Source organism: Phyllobates terribilis, unplaced genomic scaffold, assembly GCF_046119375.1.
Source record: "Phyllobates terribilis strain yellow unplaced genomic scaffold, ASM4611937v1 Scaffold_4__5_contigs__length_816908805, whole genome shotgun sequence".
NCBI lineage: Eukaryota > Metazoa > Chordata > Amphibia > Anura > Dendrobatidae > Phyllobates > Phyllobates terribilis.
Window position 1 is genome coordinate 805,339,986 of NW_027362764.1, and position 21,792 is coordinate 805,361,777.

The window sequence follows — 21,792 nt, forward strand, 5'->3', positions numbered from 1 at the left end:
CTGCAGTCACCACTAGGGGGAGCTCCCTGTATACAGAGATACATGATAAGATCCTGTCTGCAGTCACCACTAGGGGGAGCTCCCTGTATACAGAGATACATGATAAGGTCCTGTCTGCAGCCACCACTAGGGGAAGCTCACTGTATACAGAGATACATGATAAGATTCTGTCTGCTGCCACCACTAGGGGGAGCTCCCTGTATACAGAGATACATGATAAGGTCCTGTCTGCAGCCACCACTAGGGGAAGCTCCCTGTATACAGAGATACATGATAAGATTCTGTCTGCTGCCACCACTAGGGGGAGCTCCCTGTATACAGAGATACATAATAAGATTCTGTCTGCAGTCACCACTAGGGGGAGCTCCCTGTATACAGAGATACATGATAAGATTCTGTCTGCAGTCACCACTAGGGGGAGCTCCCTGTATACAGAGATACATGATAAGATCCTGTCTGCAGCCACCACTAGGGGAAGCTCCCTGTATACAGAGATACATGATAAGATCCTGTCTGCAGCCACCACTAGAGGGAGCTCCCTGTATACAGAGATACATGATAAGATTCTGTCTGCAGCCACCACTAGGGGGAGCTCCCTGTATACAGAGATACATAAGATCCTGTCTGCAGCCACCACTAGGGGGAGCTCCCTGTATACAGAGATACATGATAAGATTCAGTCTGCAGCCACCACTAGGGGGAGCTCCCTGTATACAGAGATACATGATAAGATCCTGTCTGCAGCCACCACTAGGGGGTGCTCCTTGTATACAGAGATACATAATAAGATTCTGTCTGCAGCCACCACTAGGGGGAGCTCCCTGTATACAGAGATACATGATAAGATCCTGTCTGCTGCCACCACTAGGGGGAGCTCCCTGTATACAGAGATACATGATAAGATCCTGTCTGCAGCCACCACTAGGGGGAGCTCCCTGTATACAGAGATACATGATAAGATCCTGTCTGCAGCCACCACTAGGGGGAGCTCCCTGTATACAGAGATACATGATAAGATCCTGTCTGCAGCCACCACTAGGGGGAGCTCCCTGTATACAGAGATACCTGATGCGATCCTGCGGCTGTGTGATTCTGCAGCCTTTCACCTCCTTACTGTTGTCTTTCTGCAGCCTCACCCTCTCCGGCTCTGAGAAGCTCCTCCTCCAGCCGGGTGATAAAGACCCGATATAGGATCGTGAAGAGGAGTGGCCCCCCATCCCCGTTGTCTCCCCTCAGCTCCTCTCTGAACTGGAGGTCGCGGTAAGTGCTCAGTGTACAGTCATGTGTCAGCGAGCGTCCGACTGTAGATGTGAGTAAAGAACGTGCGGGTTGTGTTTTCTTCTTTACACAGCGCGCGCTCCTCACACTGTCACCTCCACCGTCATCTACACCGCACGCTCCTCACACTGTCACCTCCACCATCATCTACACCGCACGCTCCTCACACTGTCACCTCCACCGTCATCTACACCGCACGCTCCTCACACTGTCACCTCCACCATCATCTACACCGCACGCTCCTCACACTGTCACCTCCACCATCATCTACACCGCACGCTCCTCACACTGTCACCTCCACCGTCATCTACACCGCACGCTCCTCACACTGTCACCTCCACCATCATCTACACCGCACGCTCCTCACACTGTCACCTTCACCATCATCTACACCGCATGCTCCTCACACTGTTACCTCCACCATCATCTACACCGCACGCTCCTCACACTGTCACCTTCACCATCATCTACACCGCACGCTCCTCACACTGTCACCTCCACCATCATCTACACCGCATGCTCCTCACACTGTCACCTCCACCATCATCTACACCGCACGCTCCTCACACTGTCACCTCCACCATCATCTACACCGCACGCTCCTCACACTGTCACCTCCACCATCATCTACACCGCACGCTCCTCACACTGTCACCTCCACCATCATCTGCACCGCACGCTCCTCACACTGTCACCTCCACCATCATCTACACTGCATGCTCCTCACACTGTCACCTCCACCATCATCTACACCGCACGCTCCTCACACTGTCACCTCCACCATCATCTACACCGCACGCTCCTCACACTGTCACCTCCACCATCATCTACACCGCATGCTTCTCACACTGTCACCTCTATCATCTACACCGCATTCTCCTCACACTGTCACCTCTATCATCTACACCGCACGCTCCTCACACTGTCACCTCCACCGTGATCTACACCGCATGCTCCTCACACTGTCACCTCCACCATCATATACACCGCACGCTCCTCACACTGTCCCCTCCACCATCATCTACACCGCACGCTCCTCACACTGTCACCTCTATCATCTACACCGCACGCTCCTCACACTGTCACCTCTATCATCTACACCGCACGCTCCTCACACTGTCACCTCCACCGTCATCTACACCGCACGCTCCTCACACTGTCACCTCCACCGTCATCTACACCGCACGCTCCTCGCACTGTCACCTCCACCGTCATCTACACCGCATTCTCCTCACATTGTCACCTCCACCGTCATCTACACCGCACGCTCCTCACATTGTCACCTCCACCGTCATCTACACCGCACGCTCCTCACACTGTCACCTCCACCGTCATCTACACCGCACGCTCCTCGCACTGTCACCTCCACCGTCATCTACACCGCATTCTCCTCACATTGTCACCTCCACCGTCATCTACACCGCACGCTCCTCACATTGTCACCTCCACCGTCATCTACACCGCACGCTCCTCACACTGTCACCTCCACCGTCATCTACACCGCACGCTCCTCACACTGTCACCTCCACCGTCATCTACACCGCACGCTCCTCACACTGTCACCTCCACCGTCATCTACACCGCATGCTCCTCACTGTCACCTCCATCGTCATCTACACCGCACGCTCCTCACACTGTCACCTCCACCGTCATCTACACCGCACGCTCCTCACACTGTCACCTCCACCGTCATCTACACCGCATGCTCCTCACACTGTCACCTCCACCGTCATCTACACCGCACGCTCCTCACACTGTCACCTCCACCGTCATCTACACCGCACGCTCCTCACACTGTCACCTCCACCGTCATCTACACCGCACGCTCCTCACACTGTCACCCCCGCCATCACCTGTGTGACTGGTCAATTGTATAGGGGTGTACTCTTTTTATGGTCTCGGCCTCTGCTGTTGCCTCCTGTGATTTTCTCCGGCTTGTCAGCAGCCGCCTGGCTCTGGCCGCTGTGCTTCATTTTACTTTTGCACCAGGGGCCCCGAGTTGCTGTGTGTCTCTTACATTCGGGGGTCTCTGTCCCTCGTGTGCGCCCCCGGTCTCCGGCAGGGCTCTGCAGCCTCCAGGAGGCGCGGGGAGGTCGGAGCCGGCGGTGCTGGACGTGTTTTTCTAACACTTTAGCAGCTGGACATTTTGACACGTCGCTCCCGGCTCCCTCCAGAATGTGACTCCGGCTCCCGAGGACGGAGATGTTTTGTCCTTCATCCTGCGGACATTTATCAGCTCCGCGGACCCCGATCATAATACTCCGTTTACTCACATCTCCTTAAAGGGGAAGTCACCTGTTCCTAGCGGGCGCCCAACCTCCCCCAGAGCTCTGTAAGTTTTTTCGCCATCTTCTCAGATCTCTGATATCGATCAGTGAATAGAAAGGTTTATTCTTTACATACAGAGGCCGGGCGCTTACTGCTCACAGCTGGAGGTCTGCTACAATGTGTCCAGCAGCCCCGAAGCTGATACACTATCACATATAGGATACAGTAGGGTTTGGGCCCCCACAGATTAGTGTGTAAGCCCCCACATACTTAATGCAGAAGTGGTGAGAGACGCATAAAAGCAGGAGCGGAATATTTCCATTCACTGACAGGAAGCGGAGACTGTTCCTTTCTGCCAGGATTGGGCTGTAGTTAGAGAAGTGGCCGGTGGTGGATGATGAGGATGTAGTGCTGAAGCGGAGGTCACCCTGTGCTCTGGTTACAGACCGCCATACTGAACATAGCATCTCTCTAGCACCGGGACAGCTGCTCCTCACTGCGCGGCTCTGCCCCCTCCTCACTGCGCGGCTCTGCCCCCTCCTCACTGCGCGGCTCTGCCCCCCTCCTCACTGCGCGGCTCTGCCCCCTCCTCTCTGCGCGGCTCTGCCCCCTCCTCACTGCGCAGCTCTGCCCCCTCCTCACTGCGCAGCTCTGCCCCCTCCTCACTGCGCGGCTCTGCCCCCTCTTCCCTGCGCGGCTCTGCCCCCTCTTCCCTGCGCGGCTCTGCCCCCTCTTCCCTGCGCGGCTCTGCCCCCTCCTCACTGCGCAGCTCTGCCCCCCTCCTCACTGCGCGGCTCTGCCCCCTCCTCTCTGCGCGGCTCTGCCCCCTCCTCTCTGCGCGGCTCTGCCCCCTCCTCACTGCGCAGCTCTGCCCCCTCCTCACTGCGCAGCTCTGCCCCCTCCTCACTGCGCAGCTCTGCCCCCTCCTCACTGCGCAGCTCTGCCCCCTCCTCACTGCGCAGCTCTGCCCCCTCCTCACTGCGCGGCTCTGCCCCCTCTTCCCTGCGCGGCTCTGCCCCCTCCTCACTGCCAAGCTCTGCCCCCCTCCTCACTGCGCGGCTCTGCCCCCTCCTCACTGCGCGGCTCTGCCCCCTCCTCACTGTGCGGCTCTGCCCCCTCTTCCCTGTGCGGCTCTGCCCCCTCTTCCCTGTGCGGCTCTGCCCCCTCTTCCCTGCATGGCTCTGCCCCCCTCTTCCCTGCGCGGCTCTGCCCCCTCCTCTCTCCGCAGCTCTGTCGCCCTCCTCTCTCCGCAGCTCTGTCGCCCTCCTCTCTCCGCGGCTCTGTCACCCTCCTCTCTCCGCGGCCCTGTCGCCCTCCTCTCTCCGCGGCCCTGTCGCCCTCCTCCCTCTCCGCGGCCCTGTCGCCCTCCTCCCTCTCCGCGGCCCTGTCGCCCTCCTCCCTCTCCGCGGCCCTGTCGCCCTCCTCCCTCTCCGCGGCCCTGTCGCCCTCCTCCCTCTCCGCGGCCCTGTCGCCCTCCTCCCTCTCCGCGGCCCTGTCGCCCTCCTCCCTCTCCGCGGCCCTGTCGCCCTCCTCCCTCTCCGCGGCCCTGTCGCCCTCCTCCCTCTCCGCGGCCCTGTCGCCCTCCTCCCTCTCCGCGGCCCTGTCGCCCTCCTCCCTCTCCGCGGCCCTGTCGCCCTCCTCCCTCTCCGCGGCCCTGTCGCCCTCCTCCCTCTCCGCGGCCCTGTCGCCCTCCTCCCTCTCCGCGGCCCTGTCGCCCTCCTCCCTCTCCGCGGCCCTGTCGCCCTCCTCCCTCTCCGCGGCCCTGTCGCCCTCCTCCCTCTCCGCGGCCCTGTCGCCCTCCTCCCTCTCCGCGGCCCTGTCGCCCTCCTCCCTCTCCGCGGCCCTGTCGCCCTCCTCCCTCTCCGCGGCCCTGTCGCCCTCCTCCCTCTCCGCGGCCCTGTCGCCCTCCTCCCTCTCCGCGGCCCTGTCGCCCTCCTCCCTCTCCGCGGCCCTGTCGCCCTCCTCCCTCTCCGCGGCCCTGTCGCCCTCCTCCCTCTCCGCGGCCCTGTCGCCCTCCTCCCTCTCCGCGGCCCTGTCGCCCTCCTCTCTCTCCGCGGCTCGGCCCCTATGTCCGTCCTCCTCCCGCTGCGGTTCTCAGCCAGCGGGGGCTTCTGCCTCGTGCAGTGTATCATATACATATTTCCTATCACGAAATGTGTTGGAACCTCGGGGGGAACATCGGAAACAAGTTCGGACTTTACAGGAGGAACTTGTGCAAAAGTTACAATCTTTGGAATTTAAAGGGATCCTTGTACTTTCCAGACTTCTGCTCCCGGCGTCTGATCACAGAACGGGAATCAATAGTCCACGAGATTCTCCCCCACACAACCCTACGTGCATCCGGACCTCACTGCAGCCCCCTCAGCTAAGATACAGACCCCAAACCAGTCCACCATGCCTACAGACCCCACACCAGCCCCCCATCTTACTCCAGACCCCATCTACACAGACATCAGACCCCCATGTATACAGACCCCAGAACAGCCCCTCATCTTACTCCAGACCCCATCTACACAGACATCAGACCCCCGTGTATACAGACCGCAGACCAGCTCCCCCATTTTACTCCAGACCCCCATCTACACAGACATCAGACTCCCCCCATGTATACAGACTTCAGACCAGCCACCGTCTTACTCCAGACCCCATCTACACAGACATCAGACCCCAATGTATACAGACCCCAGACCAGCTCCTCATCTTACTCCAGACCCCATCTACACAGACATCAGACCCCCGTGTATACAGACCGCAGACCAGCTCCCCCATTTTACTCCAGACCCCCATCTACACAGACATCAGACTCCCCCCATGTATACAGACTTCAGACCAGCCACCGTCTTACTCCAGACCCCATCTACACAGACATCAGACCCCAATGTATACAGACCCCAGACCAGCCCCCCATCTTACTCCAAACCCGCATCTAAACAGACACCAGACCCCATGTACACAGATCACAGACCAGACCCCCATCTTACTCCAGATCCCCATGTATACAGACCCCAGACCAGCTCCCCATTTTACTCCAGACCCCATGTATACAGACCCCAGACCAGCCCCCCATCTTACTCCAAACCCACATCTAAATAGACACCAGAACCCATGTACACAGACCCCAGAGCTGCCCCACATCTTACTCCAAACCTCCGTCTACACAGAAACCAGACCCCCATGTATACAGACCCCCAGACCATCATCCCTTCAGGCTTGAGGGATTGGCCTTGCCCCCCTTTGCCGCTCTCTCGCCCCCTTGCCCGCTGTCTCGCCCTCGTCGCTCTCACCTTCTCGCCCACTTTTTCGCCCTTGCCCGCTGTCTCGCCCTCGCCGCTCTCACCTTCTCGCCCGCTGTCTCGCCCTCGCCGCTCTCACACCCGCTGTCTCGCCCTCGTCGCTCTCACCTTCTCGCCCACTTTTTCGCCCTCGCCCGCTGTCTCGCCCTCGCCGCTCTCACCTTCTCGCCCGCTGTCTCGCCCTCGCCGCTCTCACACCCGCTGTCTCGCCCTCGTCGCTCTCACCTTCTTGCCCACTCTTTCGCCCTCGCCCGCTGTCTCGCCCTCACCGCTCTCTCACCTTCTCGCCCGCTGTCTCGCCCTCGCCGCTCTCTCACCTTCTCGCCCGCTGTCTCGCCTTCGCCGCTCTCTCACCTTCTCGCCCGCTGTCTCGCCTTCGCCGCTCTCTCACCTTCTCGCCCGCTGTCTCGCCCTCACCGCTCTCTCACCTTCTCGCCCGCTGTCTCGCCCTCACCGCTCTCTCACCTTCTCGCCTGCTGTCTCGCCCTCGCTGCTCTCTCACCTTCTCGCCCGCTGTCTCGCCCTCGCTGCTCTCACCTTCTCGCCTGCTGTCTCGCCCTCGCTGCTCTCACCTTCTCGCCTGCTGTCTCGCCCTCGCTGCTCTCACCTTCTCGCCTGCTGTCTCGCCCTCGCTGCTCTCTCACCTTCTCGCCTGCTGTCTCGCCCTCGCTGCTCTCTCACCTTCTCGCCCGCTGTCTCGCCCTCGCCGCTCTCACCTTCTCGCCCGCTGTCTCGCCCTCGCCGCTCTCACACCCGCTGTCTCGCCCTCGTCGCTCTCACCTTCTCGCCCACTTTTTCGCCCTTGCCCGCTGTCTCGCCCTCGCCGCTCTCACCTTCTCGCCCTCGCCGCTCTCACGCCCGCTGTCTCGCCCTCGCCGCTCACACCCGCTGTCTCGCCCTCGTCGCTCTCACCTTCTTGCCCACTCTTTCGCCCTCGCCCGCTGTCTCGCCCTCACCGCTCTCTCACCTTCTCGCCCGCTGTCTCGCCCTCGCCGCTCTCTCACCTTCTCGCCCGCTGTCTCGCCCTCACCGCTCTCTCACCTCGCCCGCTGTCTCGCCTTCGCCGCTCTCTCACCTTCTCGCCCGCTGTCTCGCCTTCGCCGCTCTCACCTTCTCGCCCGCTGTCTCGCCCTCGCCGCTCTCTCACCTTCTCGCCCGCTGTCTCGCCCTCGCCGCTCTCTCACCTTCTCGCCCGCTGTCTCGCCCTCGCTGCTCTCTCACCTTCTCGCCCGCTGTCTCGCCCTCGCTGCTCTCTCACCTTCTCGCCCGCTGTCTCGCCCTCGCCGCTCTCTCACCTTCTCGCCCGCTGTCTCGCCCTCGCTGCTCTCTCACCTTCTCGCCCGCTGTCTCGCCCTCGCTGCTCTCTCACCTTCTCGCCTGCTGTCTCGCCCTCGCTGCTCTCTCACCTTCTCGCCTGCTGTCTCGCCCTCGCTGCTCTCTCACCTTCTCGCCTGCTGTCTCGCCCTCGCTGCTCTCTCACCTTCTCGCCTGCTGTCTCGCCCTCGCTGCTCTCTCACCTTCTCGCCTGCTGTCTCGCCCTCGCTGCTCTCTCACCTTCTCGCCCGCTGTCTCGCCTGCTGTCTTGCCCTCGCTGCTCTCTCACCTTCTCGCCCGCTGTCTCGCCCTCGCTGCTCTCTCACCTTCTCGCCCGCTGTCTCGCCCTCGCTGCTCTCTCACCTTCTCGCCCGCTGTCTCGCCCTCGCTGCTCTCTCACCTTCTCGCCCGCTGTCTCGCCCTCGCTGCTCTCTCACCTTCTCGCCCTCGCCGCTCTCACGCCCGCTGTCTCGCCCTCGCCGCTCACACCCGCTGTCTCGCCCTCGTCGCTCTCACCTTCTTGCCCACTCTTTCGCCCTCGCCCGCTGTCTCGCCCTCACCGCTCTCTCACCTTCTCGCCCGCTGTCTCGCCCTCGCCGCTCTCTCACCTTCTCGCCCGCTGTCTCGCCCTCACCGCTCTCTCACCTTCTCGCCCGCTGTCTCGCCTTCGCCGCTCTCTCACCTTCTCGCCCGCTGTCTCGCCTTCGCCGCTCTCTCACCTTCTCGCCCGCTGTCTCGCCCTCGCCGCTCTCTCACCTTCTCGCCCGCTGTCTCGCCCTCGCTGCTCTCTCACCTTCTCGCCCGCTGTCTCGCCCTCGCTGCTCTCTCACCTTCTCGCCCGCTGTCTCGCCCTCGCTGCTCTCTCACCTTCTCGCCCGCTGTCTCGCCCTCGCTGCTCTCTCACCTTCTCGCCCGCTGTCTCGCCCTCGCCGCTCTCTCACCTTCTCGCCCGCTGTCTCGCCCTCGCTGCTCTCTCACCTTCTCGCCCGCTGTCTCGCCCTCGCTGCTCTCACCTTCTCGCCTGCTGTCTCGCCCTCGCTGCTCTCTCACCTTCTCGCCTGCTGTCTCGCCCTCGCTGCTCTCTCACCTTCTCGCCTGCTGTCTCGCCCTCGCTGCTCTCTCACCTTCTCGCCTGCTGTCTCGCCCTCGCTGCTCTCTCACCTTCTCGCCTGCTGTCTCGCCCTCGCTGCTCTCTCACCTTCTCGCCCGCTGTCTCGCCTGCTGTCTCGCCCTCGCTGCTCTCTCACCTTCTCGCCCGCTGTCTCGCCCTCGCTGCTCTCTCACCTTCTCGCCCGCTGTCTCGCCCTCGCTGCTCTCTCACCTTCTCGCCCGCTGTCTCGCCCTCGCTGCTCTCTCACCTTCTCGCCCGCTGTCTCGCCCTCGCTGCTCTCTCACCTTCTCGCCCGCTGTCTCGCCCTCGCTGCTCTCTCACCTTCTCGCCCGCTGTCTCGCCCTCGCTGCTCTCACCTTCTCGCCCGCTGTCTCGCCCTCGCTGCTCTCTCACCTTCTCGCCTGCTGTCTCGCCCTCGCTGCTCTCTCACCTTCTCGCCTGCTGTCTCGCCCTCGCTGCTCTCTCACCTTCTCGCCTGCTGTCTCGCCCTCGCTGCTCTCTCACCTTCTCGCCTGCTGTCTCGCCCTCGCTGCTCTCTCACCTTCTCGCCTGCTGTCTCGCCCTCGCTGCTCTCTCACCTTCTCGCCCGCTGTCTCGCCCGCTGTCTCGCCCTCGCCGCTCTCTCACCTTCTCGCCCGCTGTCTCGCCTTCGCCGCTCTCTCACCTTCTCGCCCGCTGTCTCGCCTTCGCCGCTCTCTCACCTTCTCGCCCGCTGTCTCGCCTTCGCCGCTCTCTCACCTTCTCGCCTGCTGTCTCGCCCTCGCTGCTCTCTCACCTTCTCGCCCGCTGTCTCGCCCTCGCTACTCTCTCACCTTCTCGCCTGCTGTCTCGCCTTCGCCGCTCTCTCACCTTCTCACCTGCTGTCTCGCCCTCGCTGCTCTCTCACCTTCTCGCCTGCTGTCTCGCCTTTGCCGCTCTCTCACCTTCTCGCCCGCTGTCTCGCCCTCACCGCTCTCTCACCTTCTCGCCTGCTGTCTCGCCCTCGCTGCTCTCTCACCTTCTCGCCCGCTGTCTCGCCCTCGCTACTCTCTCACCTTCTCGCCTGCTGTCTCGCCCTCGCTGCTCTCTCACCTTCTCGCCCGCTGTCTCGCCTTTGCCGCTCTCTCACCTTCTCGCCTGCTGTCTCGCCCTCGCTGCTCTCTCACCTTCTCGCCCGCTGTCTCGCCCTCGCTACTCTCTCACCTTCTCGCCTGCTGTCTCGCCCTCGCTGCTCTCTCACCTTCTCGCCCGCTGTCTCGCCTTTGCCGCTCTCTCACCTTCTCGCCCGCTGTCTCGCCCTCGCTGCTCTCTCACCTTCTCGCCTGCTGTCTCGCCCTCGCTGCTCTCTCACCTTCTCGCCTGCTGTCTCGCCCTCGCCGCTCTCTCACCTTCTCGCCTGCTGTCTCGCCCTCGCTGCTCTCTCACCTTCTCGCCCGCTGTCTCGCCCTCGCTGCTCTCTCACCTTCTCGCCCGCTGTCTCGCCCTCGCTGCTCTCTCACCTTCTCGCCTGCTGTCTCGCCCTCGCTGCTCTCTCACCTTCTCGCCTGCTGTCTCGCCCTCGCTGCTCTCTCACCTTCTCGCCTGCTGTCTCGCCCTCGCTGCTCTCTCACCTTCTCGCCCGCTGTCTCGCCCTCGCTGCTCTCTCACCTTCTCGCCTGCTGTCTCGCCCTCGCTGCTCTCTCACCTTCTCGCCCGCTGTCTCGCCCTCACCGCTCTCTCACCTTCTCGCCTGCTGTCTCGCCCTCGCTGCTCTCTCACCTTCTCGCCTGCTGTCTCGCCCTCGCTGCTCTCACCTTCTCGCCCGCTGTCTCGCCCTCACCGCTCTCTCACCTTCTCGCCTGCTGTCTCGCCCTCGCTGCTCTCACCTTCTCGCCCGCTGTCTCGCCTGCTGTCTCGCCCTCGCCACTCTCACCTTCTCGCCCGCTGTCTCGCCTGCTGTCTCGCCCTCGCCACTCTCACCTTCTCGCCCGCTGTCTCGCCTGCTGTCTCGCCCTCGCCACTCTCACCTTCTCGCCCGCTGTTTCGCCCTCTCGTCCGCTCCCTCCACCCATTACAGGAAATAGACGGGCGAGGATTTTCTACCAATTTAACGGCATTTTTGGGTAATATTTTCCTTACAGATGGATTTATCCGCGGCGCGGGAGCCGTTCTCCCATATTTATGAAGATAATTTTTGCCGGCGGAGGAGGTTAGATTTACGCGGCCATTTCCATATTAATGTCGGGGCTAAGTGGATGTGATCTGCGCTCGGTATCTGGTGAGCGCGGCCCTTCCTGATGCAATTTCCCCCTCCGTAAATCACCGCCGTCGCCCGTCACCATCAACCTAAATTAACTTAAATTAATTTACTTAATAAGAGTCCGGATCATTGTGAACGAGCTGCAGATTTATGGCCACCGCCTCCCCCGCCTGCCCGCTCCCGGCCCGCAGAGTAATGGCCGCTACGTGCCGCCGATCACTGGCGCAGGAAGGCTGTCAGGAGGCGCTCACCCGCTGTGCCAGGATCCTCCAGCACTGCCTTCTGCTCCACAAATAGAATCCCAGAGCAGCAGTGAGGACTGACACCAGCAGTGCAGCGGAGTAATGGCGGCTGTTATAGATATCTGTGGCCGTGACGTAGAACTCGCGTAATGAGCTCGTTACATCATCACGTATTCTCCAGCACAGCGGCGACTGCAGCTTTAGATGTGACTACAGTATAAGGAGTAAGTGACCGGCACAAGTGTGACCCGCTGGCGTCCTGTGACGCGGGCCGGCGTATTAATTCCTGCCGCATTTACCAGTCCAGAGGGGATGACAACTCCTCGTAGACATGGTGATCCGATGGGGGTTATCCCTCCACTTCACGGATGGAGTTAAGGGTTGTGCACATAGATGAGATGGTAACATTGGTGCCAGGCGTGTGGGAGACGCCGCCCATGGTGCCAGGGAGGACCCCTGCCCACATCCACAGTGCTGCCCCTCTGATAATTCTCCCTATCATTATGTAGCCACAGAAGGCTAAGGCTATGTTCACACATTGCGTTTTTGATTCATTTTTTTTCCGCAGGCAAAACCTGCTGTCTTGGCAGTAAAGAAGCCGTGTAAAAAAAAAAAAGGCCGATTCTCCTGAATTTTTTCTGGGGTTTTGTCAGTGTCCATTTGTCTCTTGTGCTGATAAAAACCTGATCCCTGCAGCGTTTTTTGCAGCGTTTTTTGCAGCGTTTTTGCAGCGTTTTTTGCACTTATTCGTTGCTTTCTATGGGTGAAAAACGCTGAAAGTGGCTGCTGCATTCTGCAAAACTCAAAATACTGAGGACAAAAACACCAAGCTGTAGATTTTGCTGGTTCTGTAAAACGCAGCTGAAAATTAGCATAAAAAAACGCAGCGTGTGAACATGGCCTAAGGGGCCAAAAAGGAAAAACTCCCAAGAGTCAGTTTTGCGGCAGGATAGTGTAGTAACTGGCCGGGTGACTCGGGCCCTGTGATGATTCTGGCGTATTCGTCCCTCTGATAACTCCTCTGGTCACAGACTGTATTTTCTTCTTGGGGCCGCGGTTACAGCTTTTCTGACTTTCGTGTTGCGTTCTCTTTGCTTTGGCTAAATCCGCCGGTGACATGAAAGTGGAGTGTAATCCTGCGCCTCCTCCGCTGTCAGGGGGCTCTGTCAGGGGGCTTCCTCCGGGCCGGGGGGCTAATTTGCCGTTTATTAATCTCGCCCGGACGGGAAGGTTTAAGATGACATCTCATTACAGCCGAACAGTGGAGATGTGCTGCGCTCTCGCCGCGCTCTAATCTGGGTAATGAGGAGACAGAGCTGCTCATTGTCTCACGTGAGAGCCCCTGACATGTGTCCCCGCTAATCCGGCCTGTGTGAGTGTCAGCTCCTGGGGTCCGCACAATGCACCCTGCCGTTATCAGGGGAGCGAAGGAAGAAAAGCGTTAATCCCCCGGCCTGTCACCAGCCGCCCCCCGGCCTGTCACCAGCCGCCCCCCGGCCTGTCACCAGCCGCCCCCCGGCCTGTCACCAGCCGCTGCACAACCTGCTGAGGTCTCCACAACATTGTTACTGTGCATTTACCGAAAGATGCCGGATTATCAGATATTCCGGATTATCAAGCGGTCCTGGAAAAGACTGCATAGATCACTTGTCAGGGTGGAGACCCTCAGTAGGAACATGAGTTGACGTCTGGCCTGTGCCAGCTGCAGCTTTGGTTGTGATCGGAGTAGTATACTTGTGAAAATTACAGTGCTCTGAAATGTTCACTAATCTTTCTTGTGGACCCCACTGTAGTCGGAGGCTCCTTAAGTCACGAGGGTCCGCTCACGGTGTGGTCGGTCACTGGTCGGATCTGTCTGATGACCCCACCATTGCTGTACACCGCAGGCATTGGTGTCCTGGGGTCGGTGTATTTGGTGCCTCCTTCTTCCCCTGGTGACCCGGCGCTGCCATGTTTCTCTCGGTGCAGCGGTGAGGACACAACATCTGCTCCAGGATGAAGCCGGGCATTGTGCGCTACCAGCTGCCGCCGTGCCACCGCCGGGTATCAGCCGCACAATCTCGTCACGCCAATCTGGGGCACATTTCACGCCCAATTTTCATCTCCTTCCAGTTCTCCAGAGATTATTTCTGCCATCCACAGGCAGCTGTAACCAGAGCGTTCCCGGGCCGGTGACCTGACGTGCCCGGCGGCCTCACCCTCATGGTCACACACGTCCCTGGATGGATTCTGGATTGTCAGATGCCGGATTATTGGACGCTCTTGGATAATGTAAGTGACCAACAAAAACATAAACTAGAAGGAAGTGGGCAGATGAGGGGCGAGGAGGAGGAAATCAGCTGCTGAGGATGATGAGGCTCCTCTCTGCTGCCGCCGCTCACATTTCCATCCTGCGCTGATACTTTGTTAATAGGGTTGATCCAAAAAGGTTTGCAGCATTGCAGTCCAGGGCGTCGGCGGATCCAGGGCCCCCCACCCCTCTGATTCCTGGGCCCCCACCCCCGCTGATTCCTGGGCCCCCCTTCCCCGCTGATTCCTGGGCCCCCCTTCCCCGCTGATTCCTGGGCCCCCCTTCCCCGCTGATTCCTGGGTCCCCCTTCCCCGCTGATTCCTGGGTCCCCCTTCCCCGCTGATTCCTGGGTCCCCCTTCCCCGCTGATTCCTGGGCCCCCCTTCCCCGCTGATTCCTGGGCCCCCCTTCCCCGCTGATTCCTGGGCCCCCCTTCCCCGCTGATTCCTGGGCCCCCCTTCCCCGCTGATTCCTGGGTCCCCCTTCCCCGCTGATTCCTGGGTCCCCCTTCCCCGCTGATTCCTGGGTCCCCCTTCCCCGCTGATTCCTGGGTCCCCCTTCCCCGCTGATTCCTGGGCCCCCCTTCCCCGCTGATTCCTGGGCCCCCCTTCCCCGCTGATTCCTGGGCCCCCCTTCCCCGCTGATTCCTGGGCCCCCCTTCCCCGCTGATTCCTGGGACCCCCTTCCCCGCTGATTCCTGGGCCCCCCTTCCCCGCTGATTCCTGGGCCCCCCTTCCCCGCTGGTTCCTGGCCCCCCCTTCCCCGCTGGTTCCTGGGCCCCCCTTCCCCGCTGATTCCTGGGCCCCCTTCCCCGCTGATTCCTGGGCCCCCTTCCCCGCTGATTCCTGGGCCCCCTTCCCCGCTGATTCCTGGGCCCCCCACCCCCGCTGATTCCTGGGCCCCCCACCCCCGCTGATTCCTGGGCCCCCCTTCCCCGCTGATTCCTGCACCCCTTCCACGATGATTCCTGGGCCCCCCACCCCGCTGATTCCTGGGCCCCCCACCCCCGCTGATTCCTGGGCCCCCCTTCCCCGCTGATGCCTGGGCCCCCCTTCCCCGCTGATTCCTGCACCCCTTCCACGATGATTCCTGGGCCCCCCACCCCGCTGATTCCTGGGCCCCGCCGTCTCCCGGTGACTGATCCTGCAGACATTTTCTTTCTGAACCCTGTGTTGGATAGTTTCTGCACTGATACATTGTAACAAGCCCTCAGCTGTGAGGAGAAGCGGCTCTGCTTCTGTAATGTCCCCATTCTCTGGAGCGAGCGGTGATGACCCCGGACTGTGCCGTCCGCTGTGGGGTTGTGCGCTTCCTCCCCTGCGCACATGTCTGGCGGTGGTGACACGGAGCGCGGCCCCCAGAGTGCGGCCCCCTGAGCGCCGGCAGTTGCCTAATACACCCGGTCCCTTCCCCGCTCACCGCTGTCTGCACTTAATGTGACCTTAATCCGAGGTGACTAATTTAATTATCATGGCCGAGGTAGAGAGCGGAGGTGATAATGAGCGCAAGGTGCGGGTGATATTAATAACCCGCTCCTGCCACGTGAGCTGCCATATGTCCTTAAAGGGGCCGTGTCACCGAGTCACTGGAGCGCAAACAGAGCTGCTCCCCAGGGGGCGCTGTCACAACTTGCATGACTTTTTTAGATTTTTATGGCTGCGTCCTTATACCTTTACAATCTGTGGGCGCCCAGGATCTAAAGCAGGGGTCTCAAACTCGGCTGGGTATATGGGCCGCACATGGAAAAAATTTGAATTTGGGGGGCCGCATTCTTTGTTCAATGTGACATTTTTAGTGATACCATTTTTTTTTGTATACACCTTTTGAACATTTTTTCCGTGTTTATTTTTTTATGGCTTGGGTCGTTATGGATGTGGCGATAATAAACGTGCACTTTTTTGTGTTTACTTTAGTTTACATATAAAACAGCATTTTTAGTGCCCAATATTTTTTCAGGCTTTATTTTTATTTTTTTGATTTTTACAATTTTGTTTCCCCCAATTGGCCACATACAGTAATATTGTCTTACAATTAGCATCATATAGTAATAATGGCAAACATCTTGTAGTAATGTTCCCCATCCAAGTCCCCATCTTGTACTAATGTGCCCCATCCAGGTCCCCATCCTGTGGCTATGTGCCCCATCCAGGTCCCCATCTTGTGGCTATGTGCCCCATCCAGGTCCCCATCTTGTGGCTATGTGCCCCATCCAGGTCCCCTCTTGTGGCTATGTGCCCCATCCAGGTCCCCTCTTGTGGCTATGTGCCCCATCCAGGTCCCCTCTTGTGGCTATGTGCCCCATCCAGGTCCCCTCTTGTGGCTATGTGCCCCATCCAGGTCCCCATCTTGTGGCTATGTGCCCCATCCAGGTCCCCTCTTGTGGCTATGTGCCCCATCCAGGTCCCCATCTTGTGGCTATGTGCCCCATCCAGGTCCCCTCTTGTGGCTATGTGCCCCATCCAGGTCCCCTCTTGTGGCTATGTGCCCCATCCAGGTCCCCTCTTGTGGCTATGTGCCCCATCCAGGTCCCCTCTTGTGGCTATGTGCCCCATCCAGGTCCCCTCTTGTGGCTATGTGCCCCATCCAGGTCCCCATCTTGTGGCTATGTGCCCCATCCAGGTCCCCTCTTGTGGCTATGTGCCCCCTGTGCTGTTCTTCACACACATAGAAAAAAAAAAAAGATGATTCTCACCTGTCCTCCGTTCCCTCGGCGGCCTTCCTGCAGATGTGGCCCGCAGGCACCACAGAGTCCGACCCCTTGACGATCCCGACCTGGTCCAGGAGGAGCCGCCGACAGCAGCGCTGCATTGCCGCACAGAGACCGTCTCCCAGCACAGCATTTTCAATGTCAGCCGCCGGCCAATCAGAGGCCAGCAGCTGACATCTGCATATGGCAATGACGTCATACTCGCTGCGCCGACACGCAGATATCAGCTGCTGGCCTCTGATTGGCCAGCGGCTGGCATTGGAAATGCAGTGCTGGGAAACAGTCTCTGTGCGGCAATGCAGCGCTGCTGTCGGCGGCTCCTCCTGGACCTGGTCGGGATCGTCAAGGGGTCTGTGCCTGCGGGCCGCATAAAGCAGCCTCAGGGGCCGCATGCGGCCCGCGGGCCGCGTGTTTGAGACCCCTGATCTAAAGGTTAACGTGGGCTGCCATGTGGACAGTGCCCGGCTCCTGAGAGGGCGATTCCCCCCCAGATAGTTCTTTGGGGGCCACACAGGCTGTTCTTTGAGTATCACATCCTTATTACTTTCCAGAGTCTACAATACGGCTGTCCAGCGGCCGGAGCTCTGCGCTCCTGATACACTGCTCTGAATCCCCTGCTGTGGCATTGGTGAATGATTGTTCTGCTACCTGGATGCAGATTTGTGTGTGACTAGAGTAGAGCATGGGATTGTGGAGACGTCTTGTGCCCGGTGCTGATGTCTTCTGTCTCCGGTGGGCTCCTGTGTTACATTCTCTCCCGGTTTCGCTGATCGTGCCCCATTTTCTGCACATGAGTCAGAAGGCGATGTTCCTGTCCTCCATCTTTCCACACATGGTCAGCGAGTCCGCGTTGTCCTTGAGGATGTAAGTGAGATGTGGTTAGCGGGACCCAGCTATGCGCGCTACGCCCGGCAGGACCAGCCTCCATTACCACCTCCTTTTATTAATTGACTTCCCTAATAGCCGGGCACAGGATGGTCTCTATGTGCGGCTGGCACGAGCGGCCGCCTGACATTCCTGCTCCGCCTGACAACACTGTCACACTTGTGGGCACACACGGCCCACCTGCCGCCATCCGATGTGACAGCCCTGACACCGGCCCTATTTACTCATCAGTGCAAGTGCTGACACCGGACACTGCGCCCACGACATGGGACCCCACACTGCCACCGAGACGGGTCCGAGACCACCAGGAGATCCTTGCCTGGGAAGGGTTAATACATAGCAGCGAACCCACCCTTCACAACCATAGGGGGCAGTATTATACAGTGTAATAAGTATTTGCTGACTTTACAAGTTTTCCCACCTACACAGAATGGAGAGATCTGTAATTTGTATCGTAGGTCGCTTCACCTGTGAGAGACAGAATCTAAAAAAAATCCAGAAAATCATCAAATAAAAAGCATTTTATTACATGAAATAAGTATTTGATACAATAGAAATACAGAACTTAATATTTGGTGCAGAAACCTTTGTTACAATCACAGAGGTCAGACGTCTCCTGTAGATCTTGACCAGGTTTGCACGCACTGCGGAAGGGATTTTGGCCCCCTCCTCCATACAGATCTTGACCAGGTTTGCACGCACTGCAGCAGGGATTTTGGCCCTCTCCTCCATACAGATCTTCTCAAGATCTTTCAGGTTTCGGGGCTGTCGCTGGACAATATTGAGTTTCATCTCCCTCCAAAGGTTTTCTATTGGGTTCAGGTCTGGAGACTGGCTAGGCCACTCCAGGGCCTGAAAATGCTTCTTACGGAGCAACTCCTTAGGTTGCCCTGGTTTTGTATTTCGGGTCATTGTCATGCTGGAAAACCCATCTTCAATGCCCTTACTGAGGGAAAGAGGTTGTTGGCCAAAATCTGGCGATACATGACCCCATCCATCCTCCCTTCAATTTGATTCAGTAGTCCTGTCCCTTTTGTAAAACAAAAAGCACCCCCAAAGTATAATCTTTCTCCCACCACACTTCACGGTTGGGACGGTGTTCTTGGGGTTGTACTCCTCCTTCTTTCTCCAAACAGGATGAGTGGATTTGATACCAAAAAGTTCTATTTTGGTCTCCTCTGACCACATGATCTTCTCCCATGCCTCCTCTGAATCATCCAGGTGGTCACTGGTGAACTTCAAACGGGCCTGGACATGTGCTGGCGTGAGCAGGGGGAGCTTGCGTGTCCTGCAGGATTTGAATCCATGACGGCGTAGTGTGTTACTAACAGTAATGTTTGATACTGTGGACCCAGCTCTCTTCAGGTCATTGACCAGGTCCTCCCGATGTAGTTCTGGGCTGATTCCTGACCTCTCTCAGAATCATCTTTACCCCACGAGGTGAGATCTTGCATGGAGCCCCAGACCGAGGAAGACTTAGTCATCTTGTGTTTCTCCCATTTTCTAATAATTGCTGCCTATTGATTGCCTATTGTCCTGTAGCCCATCCCAGCCTTTGGTCTTGGCCATGGTGGAGAGGTTGGAGTATGATTGAGTGTGTGGATAGTTGTCTTTTATACAGGTAATGAGTTCAAACAGGTGCAATTAATACAGGTAATGAGTGCAGAGTAGGAGGCTTATTAAAGAAAAACTAACAGATCTGTGAGAGACAGAATTCTTGCTGTTTGGTCGGTGATCAAATACTTATTTCATGCAATAAAATGCAAATTAATTATATAAAAATCCTACAATGTGATTTTCTGATTTTTATTTAAAAAACTACAGACCTCTCCATTATTTGTAGGTGGGAAGACTTGCAAAATCGGCCGTGTATCAAATACTTATCTTCCCCATTATAGTTATATTCTTGTACATAGGGAGCAGTATTATAGTAGTTATATTCTTGTACATAGGGAGCAGTATTATAGTAGTTATATTCTTGTACATAGGAGCAGTATTATAGTGGTTATATTCTTGTACATAGGAGCAGTATTATAGTAGTTATATTCTTGTACATAGGAGCAGTATTATAGTAGTTATATTCTTGTAAATAGGAGCAGTATTATAGTAGTTATATTCTTGTATATAGGGGGCAGTATAATAGTAGTTATATCCTTGTACATAGGAGCAGTATTATAGTAGTTATATTCTTGTACATAGGGGGCAGTATTATAGTAGTTATATTCTTGTACATAGGAGCAGTATTATAGTAGTTATATTCTTGTACATAGGGGGCAGTATTATAGTAGTTATATTCTTGTACATAGGAGCAGTATTATAGTAGTTATATTCTTGTACATAGGAGCAGTATTATAGTAGTTATATTCTTGTACATAGGAGCAGTATTATAGTAGTTATATTCTTGTACATAGGAGGCAGTATTATAGTAGTTATATTCTTGTACATAGGAGCAGTATTATAGTAGTTATATTCTTGTGTATAGGGACAGTATTATAGTAGTTATATTCTTGTACATAGGGGGCAGTATTATAGTAGTTATATTCTTGTACATAGGAGCAGTATTATAGTAGTTATATTCTTGTACATAGGAGCAGTATTATAGTAGTTATATTCTTGTGTATAGGGGCAGTATTATAGTAGTTATATTCTTGTACATAGGGACAGTATTATAGTAGTTATATTCTTGTACATAGGGGCAGTATTATAGTAGTTATATTCTTGTACATAGGGGGCAGTATTATAGTAGTTATAGTCTTGTACATAGGGGCAGTATTATAGTAATATTCTTGTACATAGGGGGCAGTATTATAGTTTTTATATTCTTGTACATAGGAGCAGTATTATAGTAGTTATAGTCTTGTACATAGGAGCAGTATTATAGTAGTTATAGTCTTGTATATAGGAGCAGTATTATAGTAGTTATATTCTTGTACATAGGGGGCAGTATTATAGTAGTTATATTCTTGTACATAGAGGCAGTATTATAGTAGTTATATTCTTATACATAGGGAGCAGTATTATAGTAGTTATATTCTTGTACATAGGAGCAGTATTATAGTAGTTATATTCTTGTACATAGGGGCAGTATTATAGTAGTTATATTCTTGTACATAGGAGCAGTATTATAGTAGTTATATTCTTGTACATAGGAGCAGTATTATAGTAGTTATATTCTTGTACATAGGGGCAGTATTATAGTAGTTATATTCTTGTATATAGGAGCAGTATTATAGTAGTTATATTCTTGTACATAGGAGGCAGTATTATATTAGTTATATTCTTGTATATAGGGGGCAGTATTATAGTAGTTATATTCTGTACATAGGAGCAGTATTATAGTAGTTATATTCTTGTATATAGGGGGCAGTATTATAGTAGTTATATTCTTGTACATAGGTAGCGGTATTATAGTAGTTATATTCTTGTACATAGAGGCAGTATTATAGTAGTTATATTCTTATACATAGGGGCAGTATTATAGTAGTTATATTCTTATACATAGGGGCAGTATTATAGTAGTTATATTCTTGTACATAGAGGCAGTATTATAGTAGTTATATTCTTGTATATAGGGGGCAGTATTATAGTAGTTATATTCTGTACATAGGAGCAGTATTATAGTAGTTATATTCTTGTATATAGGGGGCAGTATTATAGTAGTTATATTCTTGTACATAGGAGCAGTATTATAGTAGTTATATTCTTGTATATAGGGGGCAGTATTATAGTAGTTATATTCTTGTATATAGGGGGCAGTATTATAGTAGTTATATTCTTGTATATAGGGGGCAGTATTATAGTAGTTATATTCTTGTACATAGAGGCAGTATTATAGTAGTTATATTCTTGTATATAGGGGGCAGTATTATAGTAGTTATATTCTGTACATAGGAGCAGTATTATATTAGTTATATTCTTGTATATAGGGGGCAGTATTATAGTAGTTATATTCTTGTACATAGGAGCAGTATTATAGTAGTTATATTCTTGTACATAGGGGCAGTATTATAGTAGTTATATTCTTGTACATAGGAGCAGTATTATAGTAGTTATATTCTTGTACATAGGGGGCAGTATTATAGTAGTTATATTCTTGTACATAGGGGGCAGTATTATAGTAGTTATATTCTTGTACATAGGGGGCAGTATTATAGTAGTTATATTCTTGTACATAGGGGCAGTATTAT

The 21,792-nt window shown here is 55.7% G+C and overlaps 1 protein-coding gene across 1 annotated transcript in view; it reads left to right on the plus strand.

Moving 5' to 3' along the window:
* Positions 1–21,792, plus strand: part of ZC3H3 (zinc finger CCCH-type containing 3) — a 163,943-nt gene that overhangs the window by 76,971 nt on the left and 65,180 nt on the right. Inside the window, exon 4 of the mRNA XM_073680080.1 lies at positions 1,131–1,260. Within this exon, the coding sequence (XP_073536181.1) occupies positions 1,131–1,260 (130 nt within the window). The remainder of the gene's footprint in view (positions 1–1,130; positions 1,261–21,792) is intronic.